At 38.0% G+C, this 18,833-nt stretch overlaps 2 protein-coding genes across 2 annotated transcripts; one reads left to right on the top strand and one right to left on the bottom strand.

Annotated features, from left to right (window-relative positions):
• Positions 1 to 72: 72 nt before the first annotated feature.
• LOC116308786 (decapping and exoribonuclease protein) lies at positions 73 to 4,136 on the top strand. The gene is made up of 3 exons (XM_089039313.1): positions 73 to 399; positions 1,773 to 2,169; positions 2,706 to 4,136. The coding sequence occupies exons 1-3, from the start codon at positions 86 to 88 to the stop codon at positions 3,180 to 3,182; spliced, it is 1,188 nt and encodes a 395-aa protein (XP_088895439.1). The 5' UTR covers positions 73 to 85; the 3' UTR covers positions 3,183 to 4,136.
• On the bottom strand, positions 3,691 to 18,404 carry LOC148906181 (uncharacterized). Its single transcript, XM_089039312.1, has 3 exons — positions 17,934 to 18,404; positions 8,839 to 9,123; positions 3,691 to 8,657 (listed from the first exon to the last, which is right to left on the bottom strand). Exons 1-3 carry the CDS (start codon positions 18,217 to 18,219, stop codon positions 4,249 to 4,251), a joined length of 4,980 nt encoding a protein of 1,659 aa, XP_088895438.1. The 5' UTR covers positions 18,220 to 18,404; the 3' UTR covers positions 3,691 to 4,248.
• Positions 18,405 to 18,833: the final 429 nt, after the last annotated feature.

The following is an 18,833-nucleotide window of genomic DNA, read 5'->3' as shown; positions in this document are numbered from 1 at the left end:
AGTTTCAGTTTCAAGAATCATAGCTTGAGTTGTTCTGGGAAATATTTAGTTGCTAGAACTCTTGTTTTAAGTAACCGGAAATACGATGGCTGCGGGGAATCACGACCAAAAATACTTTGTAAAACGGCCTGAAAGCTACGTTCAAAATAAATTGAAGAACGATTTTTCGTGGTCTGATCCAAGAGGATCATATTCGATCGATGCTCAAGGGAACTTCTACAACAACGACGAAAGAGAACTGCGTAGTTTGATTCCTAACTACAATAGCAAATACGGCAGTGATCTGACAGCTGGTTTCGATCCATCGGAGAAAGATGGTCGACCGCTTGATTCCTTGCTGTATTGGATTGTTTTAAACAAAAATACAATATCAAAAACTAGCAGTGGTCCAGGGAAACGGTAAGTTATTTTAAATAGCCATAATAGAAACGGCCGAAGTCGATCAGAGTGGGAACACTTTCGCTGACAGCGCGTTTTCTGTTATTACGAATAAAAATAATCACTATTACGCCAAATATATTTTCAGAGATCCACTGCTTTCTTTTTTTCTTAAATCTATACACATATTTATTGAAGTAAAAATAAAAATTTATCTAGTCTCCGCACAGATTGTTTCATAGGAGATATTGCCCTAGTTCACTATGACGTCATTGCTTGTTTATGCACTGCTTTAATCGCCAAATCCAATAGAAAATTCAACAAAATTTGCTCCTAGCGAAACAGTTTAATCTAAAATGGCCTGGTTTTCAGATATAATATGTGTTAATTCGTACTAAAAAATATTCTGAGAGTTTGCTGGCTATTCTACTTCTCTTCGTGGGTTTTACAGGTTTTAGAACAATTTTCGGTGAATTTTGCGTTGATTTGACCAAGGCACTAGGACACCGAATGTGGTTGGATTTCTATAGGTTTTTTTCCCTTTCGATTATTTGAATTAAATTAACGTTATACTTGTTTACTTATCTTGTGTCCGTGTTCCTTCGTCCGCTGTTGTAATGCAGACGTTTTCATTCCAAAAGTCAAACGGTTTGAATAGCCTATGAGCGTTGAAGCATAAGAGATGATAGATGTGTTGATCATCAAAGTGAATGAGAGATCTAAGCGAATGCTGTAAAGAAAGGCTTGAAAAAATGATTTCAAGCTTCAACGAGAATCGAACCCATGACCTCCGCGATGCCGGTGCGATGCTCTACCAACTGCTATGAAGCCAATCTTGTTGGCGAGCGGTCATTTTTGTTGGGTTCATCAAGCCACTTTATGCAATAAGTGTGAATATTGAATGTGATGATCAACACATCTATCATTATTTCACCAAAGTTCTACCCATTCAATATTCACACTTATCGCGAAGGTCATGGGTTCGATCCCCGTTGAAGCTTGAAATCATTTTTTCAAGTCTTTCTTTACAGCGTTCGCTTAGATCGCTCATTCACTGTGATGATCAACACATCTATCATTATTTCACCACAGTTCTACCCATTCAATATTCACAAAAGCATAAGAACCGACCATCCAATCACGACGCAGATGGTCAGAGCGTTATATATAAGAGACACTGCACCATCCAGTTTACACCATCGCCTGTTGAAGACTAGCAGTTTGCAGTCCAAACGTCGTGGTCCTCTTCAAATGACTCTCAAGCATGAGACGAATGAATAATTATCATTTATTAAGTAAAATTCCAAAAAAAATTCGACATCACGATACTTTATTCAATGGAATAAGATCTCTAGATAATAAATATTAATGTATTATGTAACTGATTTTTTTAGATTGGATGCAGAGTTTGTTTTCACAGTAGGAGCAATGAGAAGGCTTCTTGCAACTCTGTTTGACACTGATGGAAACTATAAACAGCCATGGAAAATGTACGCTATCAAGTACAACGGTACAATCTACATCAGTAGCGTGAAGGACTTTACTGAGACGGTAGGACCCCCACAAGAACCTAAACTAGGCTGTCAAAACCGAGATGAAGAGTTGAAGATGATTAGTTTCATGGGATTAAAGTTTGAAGAGTTGATATCAAAGCTAGAGCCCGGTAAATCGCAAGGCAAGCCGGCTGATCGAAAAGTCGACGGAAGACAAGGATTCTATAGTGTTAGAAGAGGCAAATTTGGTGGCCGCCATCTTGTGCTAACCAGAGCTCAAGTTGATTTTGCTGAAAATGTAAGCGTTATATATGATGACAAAAGCTTTTTATACGATTGAATTCCCTGTTAGAATAAAACATATAGTTAAGCTTAATTAAAGTACGTCCAGTGTCACTTTCACTCGCTTTTTCGGCGACCATTTGGCCCGGTTTCGACAGCTCGTCGCGGCAGAGTTCGGAAAATCTTTGGGGGTACTTCGGGGGACCACGAAGACCAATTTCCCTAAAATCCTTGCTTTATTAGATCATTTAGACTCTTTTCTTGATCACTTTCCCACTTTGCAATGTGATTCTTTGACAACCCTCCCTTTTCTACTGCTCTCAATGTTAGCCAATATTGCATTTCCAGGCAAGCAGACAAAGGGCGAAGACCGTATTGAGAGATTTGCTATGTTTTCCAGTTAATTCCCTCAACTCCGCCGAAAACAGCGAAAAAGCCGACCCCCCGACCCCCCCTCCCCCCATATCAAATAAACCACTTTCAACTAAGCCGGTCACAGGCTAGTCTAAGTTATGTTATTGATAGTTATATGAAATCATTTCTAACCAATAGGACGAGTACGTGGAGTGCAAGCTTTGCCCCGACTTTTACACGGGCCAAGATGAATGGAAGTTCTCAATGTACAAGCTCCGTAATTGGTGGTATCATATGTATGCCGCGAACATGAAACAGGTCATATACGGCATCCGGGATGGCCCGACGTTGAAGCAAGTGTCTCGGGTCACGCAGAACGAGATCCCGTACCAAGTGAAGAATCCTAGAATGTTATGTCCACCCGCGATTCAATCAGCCCTCAGAAGTTGGAATCCAATGGCGAGTGTAGGATTCGTAGATGACTTCTTGCAGTGGTTGAAAGGAGTAGTGGTTGAGGATAGCTATGGATTGGATGGAGGTCGTGCGGTGCAGTATGTACTAGAATGGGGAATACGTTCGTCATTCATTGGTTACTCCCGTGAAGAAGTGCGCATGTCTAATTTCGTTCTTCTACCTGATTGGTACATCACAGAAATGTCTGCTTTCTTTGGCTAAGTCGGGTTTATATTCACGCTTGGAACATTGCACCGCACTTCAGTATTCTTCAGTAAGAAGAATTGACAATTTCAATAAATTTTTTGTGGTCGGTTTTTACTATGCACTACACCTAAGCCCTATTTTATTGAGAGGGGGTCGTTCTGGGGTAACCAAAGCCAATTTGAAAGGGTCATAAATGACTCTGATTTTTACAGTACTAATAATTTACTTAGGACAGGGAAAAACGTTTAGAATCTAGTAGAAATTCTTAAATCTTAGATAAATTTGATAATTGGATATTAAATGTTTTGGAGCAGATGTAAGGTAGCTTGTCTTTAACCAATTTCCCCCAGTTTTCCGTGGTATGTCCGCTTATTTACCACGACTTTCGTCACCTAGCGAGGCGTAGCCGAGGGAATCCACAACATTTTGATGGCTAGATGACGAAAAAAGTGGTAGATAAGAGGACATACCAAGAAAACTGGAGGATTTTTTTTTTTTTTTTTTTTTGCACAAAAAATTAAAACTTTTACTACAAAAACAAGGGTAAAACTGGAATGAAAAACGGGGTTTAGAAAGCGCGCGTGATGGATTCGTTGATGTAATTAATTTAACGATGTAACCTCCTATTTCCCCCGGCTCTAGACCAATCGGAAAGCGAGAAAATTCCAAATAGTGGTAAAAGTTTAGATAACGTTCATAATTACTTAAAAGTATTATTGATTCTGGTCATTTCTGTGGCCGGATATACTAGTAAACATTGTGCAAGCGATGTTTTTTATTTGTTAAAGCATCTTTATTTGCACTCTTTGTATAACTTACACACACTTTATACACTATATTTTCTATATTCAGATTACTAATAGTTGGGGTTTATGAAACCTTTTTGACATGCATTCACGAATTAAATAGAGCAATTTGTATAATTTGCCTATCAATCGCAAAATAAAGCAATAAATTTCAATTGATAAATATGAAGTTATTTTTTTCTAATGGTTAAAACTATTGGGTGATTATTGTTTTTTCGTAGGGTTATACTAATAATCTGCTTTTTAGTTGATAAGTTTTGATCTCTAAAGTAGCATTATTTTTTACTTCGTAATTTCATGAAGCAAAGCTGCCCGTCACTTAGTCCAACAAAGATGCGTCCTTCAGCACTGCAAGCGATCACCTGTGCACTATGCTCCAAGTAGAACTCACTCAAACATTGCCCGCTGTCTACCATCCATAACTTGAGCATCTTGTCTCGAGTCCCCGTGACCAAAAGACTCCTATCACACGTAACTGCTAGAGCAGTAACTTCATTCGAATGCTGATATTCCGCCAACGGTTCCGGCAGTTCGTACCAACACGTGCCTTGTTCAGTACTCCAGCGTTTCAGCGTATAGTGAAAACCATCTGTGATGGCTTGGTTACTCAGCGGAAGTGTCACGTGGTATCGCCCATAATGCCCTTGGCTTCGAAATAACAAGTTTCCAGTCTCCAGAGACCAGGTTATTGCAGAACAATCATCAAAACAAGCGATCACCCTGTCTTTGATGCTAGACACATAGTTAATGCCAAAGCTCTGGGCCTCAAATGTCTTCAAAATATTTGTATTTTTCACGTCCCACAGCCTAACAACGTTATCATCGGAGCCAGTAAGGAGCGATGCACAGTTTGAGAGAAAGTGAACTGTTCTTATGTTGTGACCCGAACAACTGATTTGACGATCGCAATTTAATGCACAACCATGCTGACTCACACTCCAAATTTTCAAAGTTCCCAATGCGGCTGTAGCGAGATATCGAGTGCTGTTTTCTGAGGGAATGCCACGTGATGTAATAGCTGTTACAGCGGTGTCGTGAGCAAGAATGGAGAGATTTGGGCCAACGCTCGATACAACGTGAAGATACCCGTTCTCGTCAGCAGCAGCAAAACTGTCCTCCTTTAAAAAACAAACGCCACTGATTCTCAGCTGGCAGGATTTGAGAAGTTTTCCTTCAACATTTTCAACATTCCAAAGCAACAGTTTTCCGTCAGAGTTTCCTGAGAGGAAGAATTTTCCATCTTCTGATGTGGCAAGCCCCGTAACAGATGCGTTCTCGGAGAATCCAGAAACTTGTTTCTGTTCATACGTTTGTAAAATCTCTTTCGAATCTAGTTCGATTCTTATGATGTTCCCTTGATCTGTACCAACAAGCACTTCCTTTTCATTAGTGCACATAGCAAGAGCGGTGACGAGCGTTTTCCCATTTTTATCAATCTGGAGACCACTGTCTATTCCTGTTTCAACATCTAAGAAACGCAATGGCATAGTGCTCATGACACTTCCAAGCAAGAGCCGCGTTCCATCTCTAATCAACAGGGTAGGATGACTTCTACTGTCGGGTCCAATGGACACCGAAGACGTGAACAATGAACAAAAAGATGGAACACATCTATTTGGAATTTCTCTTTTTGTTCCTTGTAAGGGGTCTCCAACAAAAGAGCCATTTTCTTCCTCGCATCGCTTTCTTTCTTTTATCATTTTCAGCAAATCGATATCTCCAAGCTTCATGATCTTTGCGGCCTTTTCTTGGTCAACCGCATATTCCCAAACAGCGTGTCGATTGTTACCCACCAGGAGGCAGTGAGTGTTCATAGTTATGTGGGTAATATCAAATATAGGAGCCTTCAGCCAGGCATGGATACTCTTACTGGCCCAATCCCACACGCCAATCGTGTTATCTCTACCTCCTGTTACAAAAGCACTCCCATCTTCATTAAAAGATACCACTTGGACTGGATGTTGGTGACCTCTGAGGCAATTTGTTTCATGGAAACCTTCAACACTCCATATTCTAATGGTGCAGTCATTCCCTCCGGATACTGCAAAAGGGTAATTAGGGTGTAGTGTGACAGCGAGGACGCCTCCTTCGTGACCAGATAGAGCACAAACCTCTTTGAACTCTTCACAATTCCACACCTTTAGTAATGAGTCTTCTGATGCTGTGACGCAGAGACGTCCATCCCGTGACACATCCAAGCTATTTATTCCTTGTTTATGACCAATAAAAGCCGGAACATCTTGTAGCGAGCTTAAATTCCATATCTTATAGGTGCGGTCTTCTGACCCTGAAACGATTGCAGCTCCATTCGGTGTAACAGTAGCAACCCTGATGGATTCACTATGCCCTCTTAAGGTCGCAAGCTCCTCGCCAGTAGCAAAAGACCACACCTTTACTGTCTTGTCATCTCCAGCAGAAATGACATTCTTCCCATTTTGTGTCATACATACAGTAAAAAGGTCGCTGGTATGCCCAATCATACTTCTGATCTCGGTTCCTTCGTCGATATCCCAAACTTTTACCAAGGTGTCCCCTGATGCAGAAACCACATACTTGCCATTGGGACTTATAGATACTGCATACACTGTATCAGAGTGCCCACGTAATGTCGTTTCAAGTTCAAAAGAAACAAGGTTCCAGATCTTTATTGTTTTGTCTTGTGACGCGGATGCTAAACGCCGTTCATCTGGAGTCATTGCGATGCCTCTGACATTACCTTCATGTCCTGTGAAGGTGTGAAGAGCTTGATTAAGGTCCCATAATATGATCGTACTATCATAAGAAGATGAAATGATTTTTATCGTGGACGAGGTGATCAGAACACCGCTTATCCAGTCAGAGTGTCCAGTTAAAGTACTTTTTTCCTGCAAGCTGTCGGTGTCCCAGACTTTTACCGTGTTGTCAAAAGATCCCGAGACAAGTAAGTTGTTCCTATACGACAAAGACAAAGCATACACCATGCTTTTATGGCCTGTAATTTTGTCAAGTTCCTTCCCCGTTTCGTAGTCCCAAAATCGAATCGTTGCATCTGCACCTCCAGTTATGACTCGTTTCATATCTGGAGTGACGATTATAGCAAGGATAGTACTGCTTCTGCCATTGGTTGTATGCATCAAGGGTCCTCCTGGAGGGGTCAGACACCATCTCGAGGGCAATATAGCCGTTGTGTTTTTATTCTTGTTTTCACTTACTTGGGCCAGTAACGCCTTTATCTTCTCGTTGTCAGTGTAGCACATCAGCCTGCCAAGAAGCTGTACACCCAATTGGTTCTTACACGATGAAATAACGTTCGAAGAAAGCAATAAGGAGGATTTTAACAGTCTTAACTCTTCCTTGCTATTGGTGCTCTCGTTAAGGTGCCCAAAATCGGCCAATAACGATGCCAAGTCCGTTACTTCAAGCTTGACCTCGAGCCAGGCAAAGTCGAGAAGCTCTTCTCCAAGTTCTTCTTCTTTTGCAGCTCCGATCAAATGGAAAGCCAAGTAGCGAAAGAAGTATTTATCGTCACGTGGCCCGTTACTCCATTTTCCATCACCGCATTTTTTCCTGTATTTCTCTAATAAAAACCGGTGTGCCTTTTCCAAGGCCAATTCATCACTTTTCTCGAGCTTCAAACGACCTCTAATGTAATCCAACAGCATGTCATGGACTATGTAACAGTTTTTCGTCGTTCCGTTTTGAATGAGTGAGCGACGTTCTAAAAACTCTAAAATACTTCTTGTTTTCCTTCCTGGGATGTTCCACAACATTTCCAAGACGTAGGAAGGAATTTCACTGTCTTCAGGAAAAATGGCAAAATCAAGAAACTTTTCTCTGTAGTTATAGAGTTCGCCAGATCCCACACTTGGAAGCGCTCGGAAGCTTACTTCAATAGCAGCGAGGAGGTTCTTGTATGGATACGACTCCATCGGAAAACATGAACGGATCTCTTCCAAATCAGCTTCTTTGAGACCTTCCAAGCGATCTTGCCAGTCTGCGACACTGTCAAGTGAAGCATCGACAAGACTTGATCCAACCAACGCAAGAGCTAGAGGTAATCCATCACACTCTTCCAATATATCCTCTACTAACACACACACGTCTTCAGACAAAGAGCCCAAGTCCTTTTGAGCGCATTTCAGAAGCAATTCTCTTGCTTGCTTTTTTCCTAAAAGCCCGAGTCTATGAAGATGAGAGCCTCGTAAACCTCTTACGACGTCTGAAACCCTGGTGGTAATGAGCAGTTGGCACGATCCTTCGAGAATATCCAAGGCATTGGCATGGTTCACGTCCCACACATCATCCAAGACGACCAGAGTGTCCATCTCGGAGCTTTTACTTCGAATCCAATTTTGCGCTGAAGCAACGTCGCTAAGAGCAACTGGTTGGCCTTCCCAAACATTAGCTAAGGTATTCAGAAGCGATAAAATGTCGGGGGTTTGGCCGACTGTTAACCAGACCACTTGCCTTTGTTTCTTGATTTGCCAACAAACTGCTTGTGCAAGTACAGTCTTTCCAATACCTCCCATGCCTTTGATTCCGACTACTTCGCGTCCTCGTATTCCTGTTGAAGGGCGATTCTTTTTGGCGTCTACTACGCCAATTGATGTCTTACCGGAATTTAAAAGCTTGATTACTTCTTCGACGTCGTCTTGACGATGCACATAATCCGCAGGTAGATTACGTAGGCCATACGACTGTGGAACTGGATAAAAAAAATTTAAGTTTACATTAAATCATTATTATTACTGCAAGTATAAACAACCAAAATATATTCGAACCTTGTTCTATAATCTAGCTGAATGACACAAAAACTGCATCACATTAGAACATATTTAGCTATAGCTTTTGAAAAGGTGTACAAATAAGTTTACATAGTGACAAACCTTTGGGCTTGGATCGAACAGAATCGAATCTATTCAGATTTTCCATCAAGTCTTTTCTGGGTATCTTCTCCAACAGCATCTTCAGTGCAGTCAAATCTTTTTCACTCAATTTTCCACGGTGTTCCAGAGTTTCAAAGAATTCCAATGCTGTAGTATTAGATTCACGAGTACCATCAGGAATGACATCAGCAAGGAGGAATTTCATAGCTTCCAAATTATCATCGTTAAGTTTTAAATCCAAATGGACAAGAAGCTGTCTATAGGGGTTCACAAATAGTTTTTGGTCTGACAATGAAGAATGGTAAAGGAATTTAAAGAATGCAATCGTAATAAAGATACACTGAGATTCAAAATCCAAAAACAAACTTGTTACTTGGAAGAATATCTCAGAATTCTTTTCACTAATAGAATTATAGTGGAGCTCCCGGTATAGAAATGTGGTAAACTATCCAACTCAGTTTTCGTGGTCATCGCATGGGAACCATGCGCGTAACGCTAAAAGTGTCGCACGCCCGGTGTGCCTCGCGTTTCTGATTGGTCGAGCTTTCAAATCACACTGTGACATTCCTATGCGGGTGCCCCGCTATAAGATAATTTTGATAACTTACGACATTACGATGTTAGAGTCGTATGATAGTGGACAATATTTTTTTTAGCATTTTCTGAAAATATATATTTTTCGGTTGATGAACTGTTGCAATTATTCAGGTGTTTTTTCTTACCGTTGTATGACTGTTTCACTCTTCGTGCAAGTGGATTAGATTTCCTTGATATGCAAATATTTATTACAGTTACAGGACATGACGCGTGCCCAGCTAGACTGCATTATTCAATTCATAAAAAGATTTTTGGTCGTTCTTATCTTCCGAGAATGAAATCAAATTCAAATCCAAACTTGGAAATTTGATTGGATTACTTTTGTACAAGTTTGTAACTGATAGAAAAAACGTTAATCTGTTTGAGCTGATGACACACAATTCTATTGCTTGTCGATAAAATAGATAATTCCGTTACGTTATTTCATTAAATCTCAAATGGTTAAAAAGACTTAAAAACCGTTATACAGTTGCTGATCAATGCTAGGAATGCGAGCTTGTGACGTTGTTAGGATTACGACGTAAAAATAGCCAGTTTCCCAGAAAACAAGCAGGGCGGGAGGAGGGAGGGTGTTGAAACGGGCATACATCTATTGGCCGATCCGTGATGCGGAGAGGAGGACTGGGCACTACTCTGACTGTCAACAATGGCGGACCGTTCGTAGAGGAAGTTCGGCTGACAAGAAGATCTTTCAAAGGTAAATTTAGGCTTGTTTATCTATGTTTTTAGCCAATAAAACAATTTTATTGGTGTTAGAGAATACCCAAAACATAAAAAGAGTTTTTTATTACGAAGAGTTCGCCGGTTTTTGTAGTCAAAGAACCATTTTAATAAGCGACTGCCTATGGTTTTTATGCTAGATTTTATATAGCAAATGCGGGCGCAGGGCATTTTTGGCTTTGTTACAATGTTTTCCAAAACCTAGTTTATATTTTTTTGAAATGTTCATATAGTGTTCTACTTATGTGAAAAAAATCAGACTGAGCAAATTTGAGCAAGATTGATTTTTTTACATCTCAAATTTAGACTAGCGAAATTTACATACAATATTGCTTCTGCCATCCTTTCCCGCCAGTATCAACAATAGTATCGGTGAGTTTGTGATTCTATAAGATGGCAGAAGCTGTGCTAGAGGATTTAGAATTCCTTGCGCTTGACTTGACGGATGATTTAGCAGAGGATAATCTTGAAGAATTTGTGAATATTGAGGAAGATTCGACTGAACTTTGTGAAGAGCGTTTCGATCAGGTCTCTTTAGCCGAATTAGTTGATATATGTTCTCGACTATCGGATGAAAAATCGAACATTTCTCGTGAATTATTTGTTGCTGAGAAAGTATTGAACTTTATCAAAAATGCAGGACCTCATCCTACAGTGTCTTCGCTGCTTGAGAGCATTAGGTCAGCTTTTACATCTTTTTATGGTGTCCAGCTTAAGAAAAAACAGGAACGTTCTGTAAGGATCGAACGAAACTTTTTGAAAAGTGACTCACCAGAAAGGGCAGACGTTGAACAAAAATGGAACGAAATAATCGGAAATTGTGGCATTTCTCCAGACAAACACACACACACTGTTCTTCAGCACATTCTTTTTCACTTTTGGACCGTTAAAGGTAAAACATCTAACAATCCTGATAATTACTACAACGTCCGGTGCAACTGATGAAAGTGAATTGCAGGCAATTCGTTACCACGGAGGGTGGGCTGTGAAGAGAGCAAGAGACCTCGTCAAATCTTCTTGTAACCTAGTTTTGAAGCAAAGTAATAATGACAGTACAGAAGTATATGTTGAACCACAAAAAGCTTTAGAGTTAATCAAGACTCTTGGAACTGATGAAAAAGTAGGAGATGAATACCATTTTGTTATTAACAATGAGGTCATTCCTTTCTTTGTTCTTTTACATGATTTTACTGAGAACTTTTTCTCTGTGTCAGCAATTAATGACCAAAGCATTATCGATTGTTTAAAGAACATGTCTGAAAATAAGACCTTGAGAGATGCTTGGGGGAAGATTTGCAAAAATGATTACCCAGCGGCAGTGCAAGTGTCTGTCATGCAAAGAGTTTGTTCAATGTTTGTCAAGTCGAAACAGCAGATTGTACGAGAGAAGATGAATTTAAAACCCCAGAAAGGAAGTGTGGCATTAAGGCAAGAAATCAAGAAGCCAAAAGGAAATAAATCTGGAAAATGCAAACAAAAAGAAGCATGTGCAGCTGACAAAACTACCGAAATAATTATCAAATTAAGAGAAGGTTTCAGTAACCCTGACACTGTGTCACATTGTTTGGAAGAAATTGGCAAATCTGCTGATCCACATAAGCTGCTTAACAATTTGACTGGGAAACAATTGTCAAAACTTTTGAAAGCATTAGGAAAACCTGCATTTGATGGAAAAGGGAAAGAGAAAAAAATTTCTGTGCTGTTACCAGTGATAAGGTAGACTTTTCCTTTAAACATTCCATATCCAGAGAAGGTATATATATTTGTTGTGCATTGTTGTACTAGAGCTGCTAAATGAAATAAGGGTAGAGAGACACAGGGACCCAACATTATTTAAAAAGGAATTCAGGAGAGATTAGTTGAACAGCTTTTATTTTCTAAGACATGATTTTCAAAATGATTTTCTAAAAGGTATAGTGTCAGTCCATGGTATAAGGTTATTCTCTGCTTGTCACTATTATTATGAGCATTTGTATAGGAAATCGCATGATCTTCCCGTACAATTTGGAAATTAATAGACACTCGTAATGTTTTGAAAGTTCTTTAATACACGAGCCTTTAGGCGATATTTCGTTTATAGTTCACTCAACAAAATTTCAGTAAAAAATGCGAAGCGACGCCGTTCATCTTTGTCTATTTGGGGGCCGATTTTCAGTCCATGGCACAACTGAAATGCATAAAAAAGATTGGTTGTTATTAGTTTTTACAGCTTTTTTTGCTGCTGTTGACATTAGTTTGGCCGTGTTTCCATAGCGACTTAATTCGGTACTCCTACGGAGTACAATTAACGCTATAATTGTACTCCTCTTGACAAATAAGAGTTGAGTAATTTTGTTGAGTGTACTATAAGTTATGTTATTAACTATCTGGTCTTAAATGCAATATTGTATGTTTTAAAACTGTACTAAACTAAATAACTTTTTACTGTCAACTGGTGAATCTGAATGCCCATCCAATCAATACATAACAATAAATAGCATCTTCTGATAAGCTAAATTTAGGCATATTGGCATGTCACACTCTTTGTTTTTCGTATTAAGTAAAGATTTGAATGGTCAATAATTACAGATTTCAATGTTTCATATAGTTTCTCTTCACATCTGTTAGTTTCATCCATCTAGTATCACTGCTTTTTATATGAAAACATCAGTGTTTCCTTTTTTTTCAGCTTTAAACTGAAGCTGAGTGCCTGGGAGTGATGATTACATGTACAAACATCAGGTTAATGTAACAGGCCACACAATCTTGCTGAAAATACTTTCACCCATCTGACGTTTAGGCAAGGTGCCTGAATTGGCTGCAACGTTCATACATTCTTCTACTTCAAAGACATTGGTTTGCTTTCTTGACACTAACTTTGACCCTGTGAAGGAGATATTGCCTGCCAGGTTGTAACCATAAGTGTACGCTGTCATATTATGAGAACCACCACACATTTGACGTTGGACAGAGAAGAATGACTCAACACAATCTTGATTTAATCTTTTTAAAATTAGATAAAGGTCATTTCCAAATTCATCTTTAAATGCAGCACTGTTGATATATTGAAGAAGATCTTTAAGTGCATTAATGGTTACCTGTAAAAAGAAAATGAAAAAAAGAAAATGAAACTGGAATTTTTCTACTTGTAATAAAAGTACTATTTCTACAAATGAAGTGCATAAGTATGTGACATCAAGGATTTATGATAACCGTATATTTGACATATTTACATGTAGTTTTGAAAATGTAATTATAAGTTAAATAGATCAAGAAGGCATAGTTGCATGTTAAAAGTTGTGAAGATAATTAGTGTTTAAGTCTAAAATAACATGTTTCCCCTTTACCACTGAGTAAATGTTTTTGCAAGTATGATTCAGTGCTAAAACAAACTGACAATTTTACATTTACTTGCTTACATGTTATTAAGTCCAGTTTCAATGTTATATTTTTACCCAATTTCTTATTTCAAGAAGACATATTAAAATTATTCAAAAATTCCACAAAAACATCCATCACTTCAGTACTTTAGAGTGCAAACAATATATTAAATCGTGGAACTTTCTTTAGCAATACTAAATAGCACAATTTCATGCAAATTCCATTGTTTTCTATTGTTTAATTAGTACTATTTTCAACTATTTCGTAATTAGTGTTTCATGGATTAACTGTTTGTACTATTACCAAAGCAAAGATTGTCAATGTTTTTGTGTTTGCTTTTCTTCTAATCTCCTGTTAATTATATTTTACACAACTGAAGAACATTGTTGATCTACCTGTAAATCAAACATTGTCTGCCAAGTTATAAAATGACTAGAAACTTCAGATCTGGTGGGAAACACTTGTTGTAGACTGGCTTTCCAGTTATCAAAGAAGGATAAAATATTGTCTAATCTAGTAATTCGATTGTCATGAATAGATGCAAGTGGTTGCCTACTATCAAATACTTCCCAGAGATCATGGCATATGGATATATATTCCTGTGTTGATCCTGTTGCATTATTTTCATGAGCTCTCATTTCCTCAGCAACCTTTTTAGATAGTGTGTTAACAGCCAGTTTTACTCTCATTTTACTCCAGTTGTCAAGCTGAACATGAGCCCTTCTCAATGGTGTTGCATAAAGACGCCTTCTTTTTTCTCGTTCATATACTGAATATATGTGGTCCCATAAAATATATTTGTTGTTCAGTTTGAGTGTTCTTGAATACCGTGTGTGATTTTCTTTAAATCCACTATTGAAAATATTGTTCCTTAGCTTTTTTATGAGATGTGGTGGGTCAGAGAAGAAAAATATAGGCCTGCCTGAAAAGGGATTACAGCCTTGACTCTTTGTAGCATTGTTCCCATTCATTGCTATAAATGCTCTGTTTTCAGAAGCTCCATCACAAATTGAAAGCAAAATAGTGAAATCAAAACCATGTAGCAAGCTTACACCTTGCCAGAAAACCCTATTGAGCTTCTGGGCAGTGATTGATTTTGTTAAAAAATAGCTCAGAGGAAACTCAAACTTTGCAAATAAACTCTTGAAATAAAATTGTAAAACATGTGTTGCAAGTCTTTCTTCTGGCTGGCTATTTGGGGGACGTTCATTGTCAATAGCATCATCTGTATCAAGGTTAGTGAATCCAATCAGCTCCCATGTGGAGGGGTCAAATACCAGCCCTTCTTTAATTTTCACTTCGTCGAATATTAGTGCACCAATCCTAGCAGACTTCTTTAGTTTGAGTTTTTCAATCTTATCTTTCATTGCAGCAATATTACCTGTACTCCACCCAGATTGAGGGGAACAAAAATTCTTGTAATCACTTAAAGTTCTGCCACTTGGTAATTTGATGAATCCAGATTCTCTAATATCATCATACAAAGCATGTGATTTACTATACATTCTCAAACACCACTTGATTACCAAAGGATGCCAGCGCATTTGTTTTGATGGCATTGTCAGTGATTTTGCTTGATCCTTTAACAAAATTTCAAAAAACTGATCATGTGCACTGCCTGTATGGTCTCGAATATGATTTAATAGAAGCTTTTTCTTTGAAAATTTTTTTTGGCATTCTTTCCACAAACAAGTATATACACGATCAATGGGAGCAATGGTGCTGTCAGTCTCAGGAATATGTTCCTTTACATGGCTATATAAGCATTCTACATCTGAAAACTCTTTACTAGAACATCCTTCCCATTGACACACCGGATTGTTTAGTTTCTCTCTTTTTGAAATTAAACATTTGTTAAGATTGTTAAACATAAATTTTAGGTCATTGTCAGTCTTTTCTCCAACGCCACTCATCTTTTCTCTATATTTTTCAAGTTGTAGCACTTGTTTATGAAGTTTTCTTAGCTCTGCTGCCTGCTTTCTAGTAACACTAAGTAATTCCTCTTTATTCATGTAAACGAAGTTAAGATGTGAACTTTGAGGTGAGACATTCTCTTTGTCTTCCTTTTTATTAAGCCTGGATTTTTTTGTCCTTAAATAATGCTCTGTTTTCATACACAAATCACATACACTGTTGCAAACTACTTCATCTGCTCCAGGGAGAAATATAACACAACCTGTTGATCTGATTACTTTTTGATGAAATTGAGAGAGATTTGTTTCAACATATGCTGCAGCTTCTTTACTTTTTGTGTAAAAAATTGGTTGATTGATGTCCTTTGGTATAGTTCCTTCAAAAGGCTCAAATGGACAACCTCTACAAACTTTTGAAGTTTTTGAAGTTCAGTAACATTGGTGATATAATTTGAGACATCAGCCCATTCTAAGTTTGCTGTGTACTTAATTTTGCCTTCTATTGCTATAAGCCAGGTTAGACTTCTGTTAATAATTACTTCAACTTTAGCATAACCATCATTTCCAGAAAAAAAGAACAGATGACATGTCTTTTTGTCATGACTGTAGTTTGCTTTCCACTTAGGAAAATGTTCAAAGATGTGCAGTTCAGGAATTTCTTCAACTGTAAATACATTTTGAGACATTTCCAGAGAGGTATCATGATCACCCTTACAAATATCTTCATTTTTCGACTGATCAGTATTCAATATTTGCAAACACTCCATTTCCAAAAACTTTTTAAATTCATCAATGCTATTGTGTGTGCCAACATTGTCAGACAAAAGACTTTTTAGAAGGGGATTGAATTTTTCAACAGTTCTTGATATTGTTTCTTTGAAAAAGACCCATCTAAGAATTCCTTTCATTTTTCCAAAGTTTTTCACCAGATTATGATAGGCACGATGAAAATAATTCCTTAAATCGTGATTCTTGAACTGCACCTGATAAATTCTATCGATGACTTGAATGATGGGGTCATATTTTTCTGCAGATTTAGCTTTAAAATTGAAAGCATTTTCGGGAAAGCTTACATTGACAAGTGCATAAAGTAGCAACTCTACTTCAAGCAATGGACTTCCATTCCTAAAATCATGCACCGAGGCAGAAACATCTAAATTAGGCAGTGTGCTAGTAGTATTTGTAGTTCCAACATCTATCGGTTTGACCTGTTCGTGTATTCGTTCTTCATCACAAACTGTTACAGTATCCACTAAGCTTGACGCTTCACCACATGTTTTTGATGTTGAATTATAATTTGCAATCTTAAAACTTTCGTTTTGGCTTCCAAGAAGCTGTAATTCCTTCAATTTTTGTTTTATTTTCACAGGCGTGCTAAAATACGCTCCTTTCTTGGATGGTGGTTTTCTAGGAGTCGAGAGGGGTCTTTTATTTGATTCTTTATTGAAACTCATCTTGAAGCTTAAAACTCACCGTTACGAACCCAAAATCAAACTCAAGCTCACTGTAATTATGGCGGGAAAGCATGATAGACACAAATTGTATGTCGATTTCAGGTCAATTTTGGAAGGTGTACATACTATATAAATTCTCTAGCGCTTTGCTGATCAAAATTTGAGACGTAAAAAAATCAATCTTGCTCAAATTTGCTCAGTCTGATTTTTTTCACATGAGTAGAACACTATATGAACATTTCAAAAAAATATAAACTAGGTTTTGGAAAACATTGTAACAAAGCCAAAAATGCCCTGCGCCCGCATTTGCTATATAAAATCTAGCATAAAAACCATAGGCAGTCGCTTATTAAAATGGTTCTTTGACTACGAAAACCGGCGAATTCTTCGTAATAAAAAACTCTTTTTATGTTTTGGGTATTCTCTAACACCAATAAAATTGTTTTATTGGCTAAAAACATAGATAAACAAGCCTAAATTTACCTTTGAAAGATCTTCTTGTCAGCCGAACTTCCTCTACGAACGGTCCGCCATTGTTGACAGTCAGAGTAGTGCCCAGTCCTCCTCTCCGCATCACGGATCGGCCAATAGATGTATGCCCGTTTCAACACCCTCCCTCCTCCCGCCCTGGCGATACGCTATAGACGCTTCGATTCAAATTAACGCTCTACCTGTTTACTTAGACTTTTTTACTCGCTCAAAAGTTTATTTGATCAATTAAACCGACGAAAAAGGTGCTGAAAAGGACAAAAATCCATGTTAATTGATGTAAAGATTATGAACAGAGCAAAACAGAACGCAAATGCTGGTATTTGAGTGTCATTGAGTGGTTTCTATTTGTTGGCAAATATTTCTTACGTCAAAAAGCAAAGAATTCCCTAAAGCCTGTGATAAGCCAATGCAATCAGATTTCAAGATTTCATTTGATTTTTGAAAATAATTACGGAATATTAGAAAACGAAGAATGATGTTAAAAATCGAATACTGAACTGCATAATGCATTCTAGATGCATGGGCACGCTTCATGTCCTCTGACTGTAAAAAAACTTACCATTTGGACATTCCACGCAGCAGTCAAAAGCGTTCAATTCAAAGTCTCTTCCGTTCACGATACCCAAAAGCCATTCTATAACTCTCTGTTCATCGCCATGTTTTACACAACACGATTGTTCGAGCTGAAGAAGTAATTCCAAGTCCGACTTTACTTCAGAAGTCAGGACATGTTTCAGAAGAAAACACACGCGTTTGAGATCTCTGTTTGTCAATCTCTTTGTTTTTGAGTCGTCTTTCAGGAATCTGTCATTAACTTTATCCAGAACACTACCGTTCGTCGACATCTTTACATTTCAAATGCGTGAATGACTCTAAATATCTTTGTTTCTAGAATAAGTGATGTAGGTTTGTTATTCAGATTCCTCTACTCTGGATGACGAAGTAGTTTTACTTTTCTCAGAAAGGCAGGTAGTGTGCGACACGGTTCACGTGACTTCAAGCATCCAATCAGATTCAATTTTCAGCATGTTTACAATTTCAATAATAATAATAAATAATAATTTATTTATATAGCGCTTATTCCTTAGAGTCCATAAGCGCTTTACAAATTTAAAAATATCTACACTAGCTAAAATATACACATTCAAAATAAAGAGAAAAAAATCAATACAAGAAAACTCTGAAACCAGTGCTAAAAATTTATCAAAATTACGAAATACAAACCGAAACAAAATATGTGTTCAAAAATTATTAATAAGCCTTTCTAAAAAGATATGTTTTCAGGGCCTTTTTAAATCTTACAACAGACTCGCATTCCTTCAGCTCTAGTGGTAATGCATCCCATGACCGAGGGGCGCACTACACAGAAAATGCCCTATAACCATAAGACTTCAACTTATATGGCCGAGTTTTCGAAAGCTTATTGTTTCCTGACCTAAGACTGCGAGTTGGTTTAAAA

The sequence above is a fragment of the Actinia tenebrosa genome, unplaced genomic scaffold (assembly GCF_029948245.1).
Source record: "Actinia tenebrosa isolate PJP-AT-01 unplaced genomic scaffold, QUT_ActTen_1.0 PGA_scaffold6__47_contigs__length_16458017, whole genome shotgun sequence".
In the NCBI taxonomy this organism is placed as follows: domain Eukaryota; kingdom Metazoa; phylum Cnidaria; class Anthozoa; order Actiniaria; family Actiniidae; genus Actinia; species Actinia tenebrosa.
Note: the sequence above shows the minus strand (reverse complement) of the source record. Positions and strands in the feature narration are given on the sequence as shown.

What these genes read in the sequence shown, in the direction of transcription:
- LOC116308786 (XM_089039313.1), top strand. Translation starts at nt 86, where the DNA reads ATGGCTGCGGGGAATCACGACCAAAAATACTTTGTAAAACGGCCTGAA. An exon ending in AGCAGTGGTCCAGGGAAACG is followed by an intron (nt 400 to 1,772) that starts GTAAGTTATTTT and finishes TGATTTTTTTAG; the next exon opens with ATTGGATGCAGAGTTTGTTT. An exon ending in AAGTTGATTTTGCTGAAAAT is followed by an intron (nt 2,170 to 2,705) that starts GTAAGCGTTATA and finishes TCTAACCAATAG; the next exon opens with GACGAGTACGTGGAGTGCAA.
- LOC148906181 (XM_089039312.1), bottom strand. Translation starts at nt 18,219, where the DNA reads ATGTCGACGAACGGTAGTGTTCTGGATAAAGTTAATGACAGATTCCTG. An exon ending in CTGCGTGGAATGTCCAAATG is followed by an intron (nt 9,124 to 17,933) that starts GTAAGTTTTTTT and finishes CTTCATTGTCAG; the next exon opens with ACCAAAAACTATTTGTGAAC. An exon ending in TGTTCGATCCAAGCCCAAAG is followed by an intron (nt 8,658 to 8,838) that starts GTTTGTCACTAT and finishes TTTTTTATCCAG; the next exon opens with TTCCACAGTCGTATGGCCTA.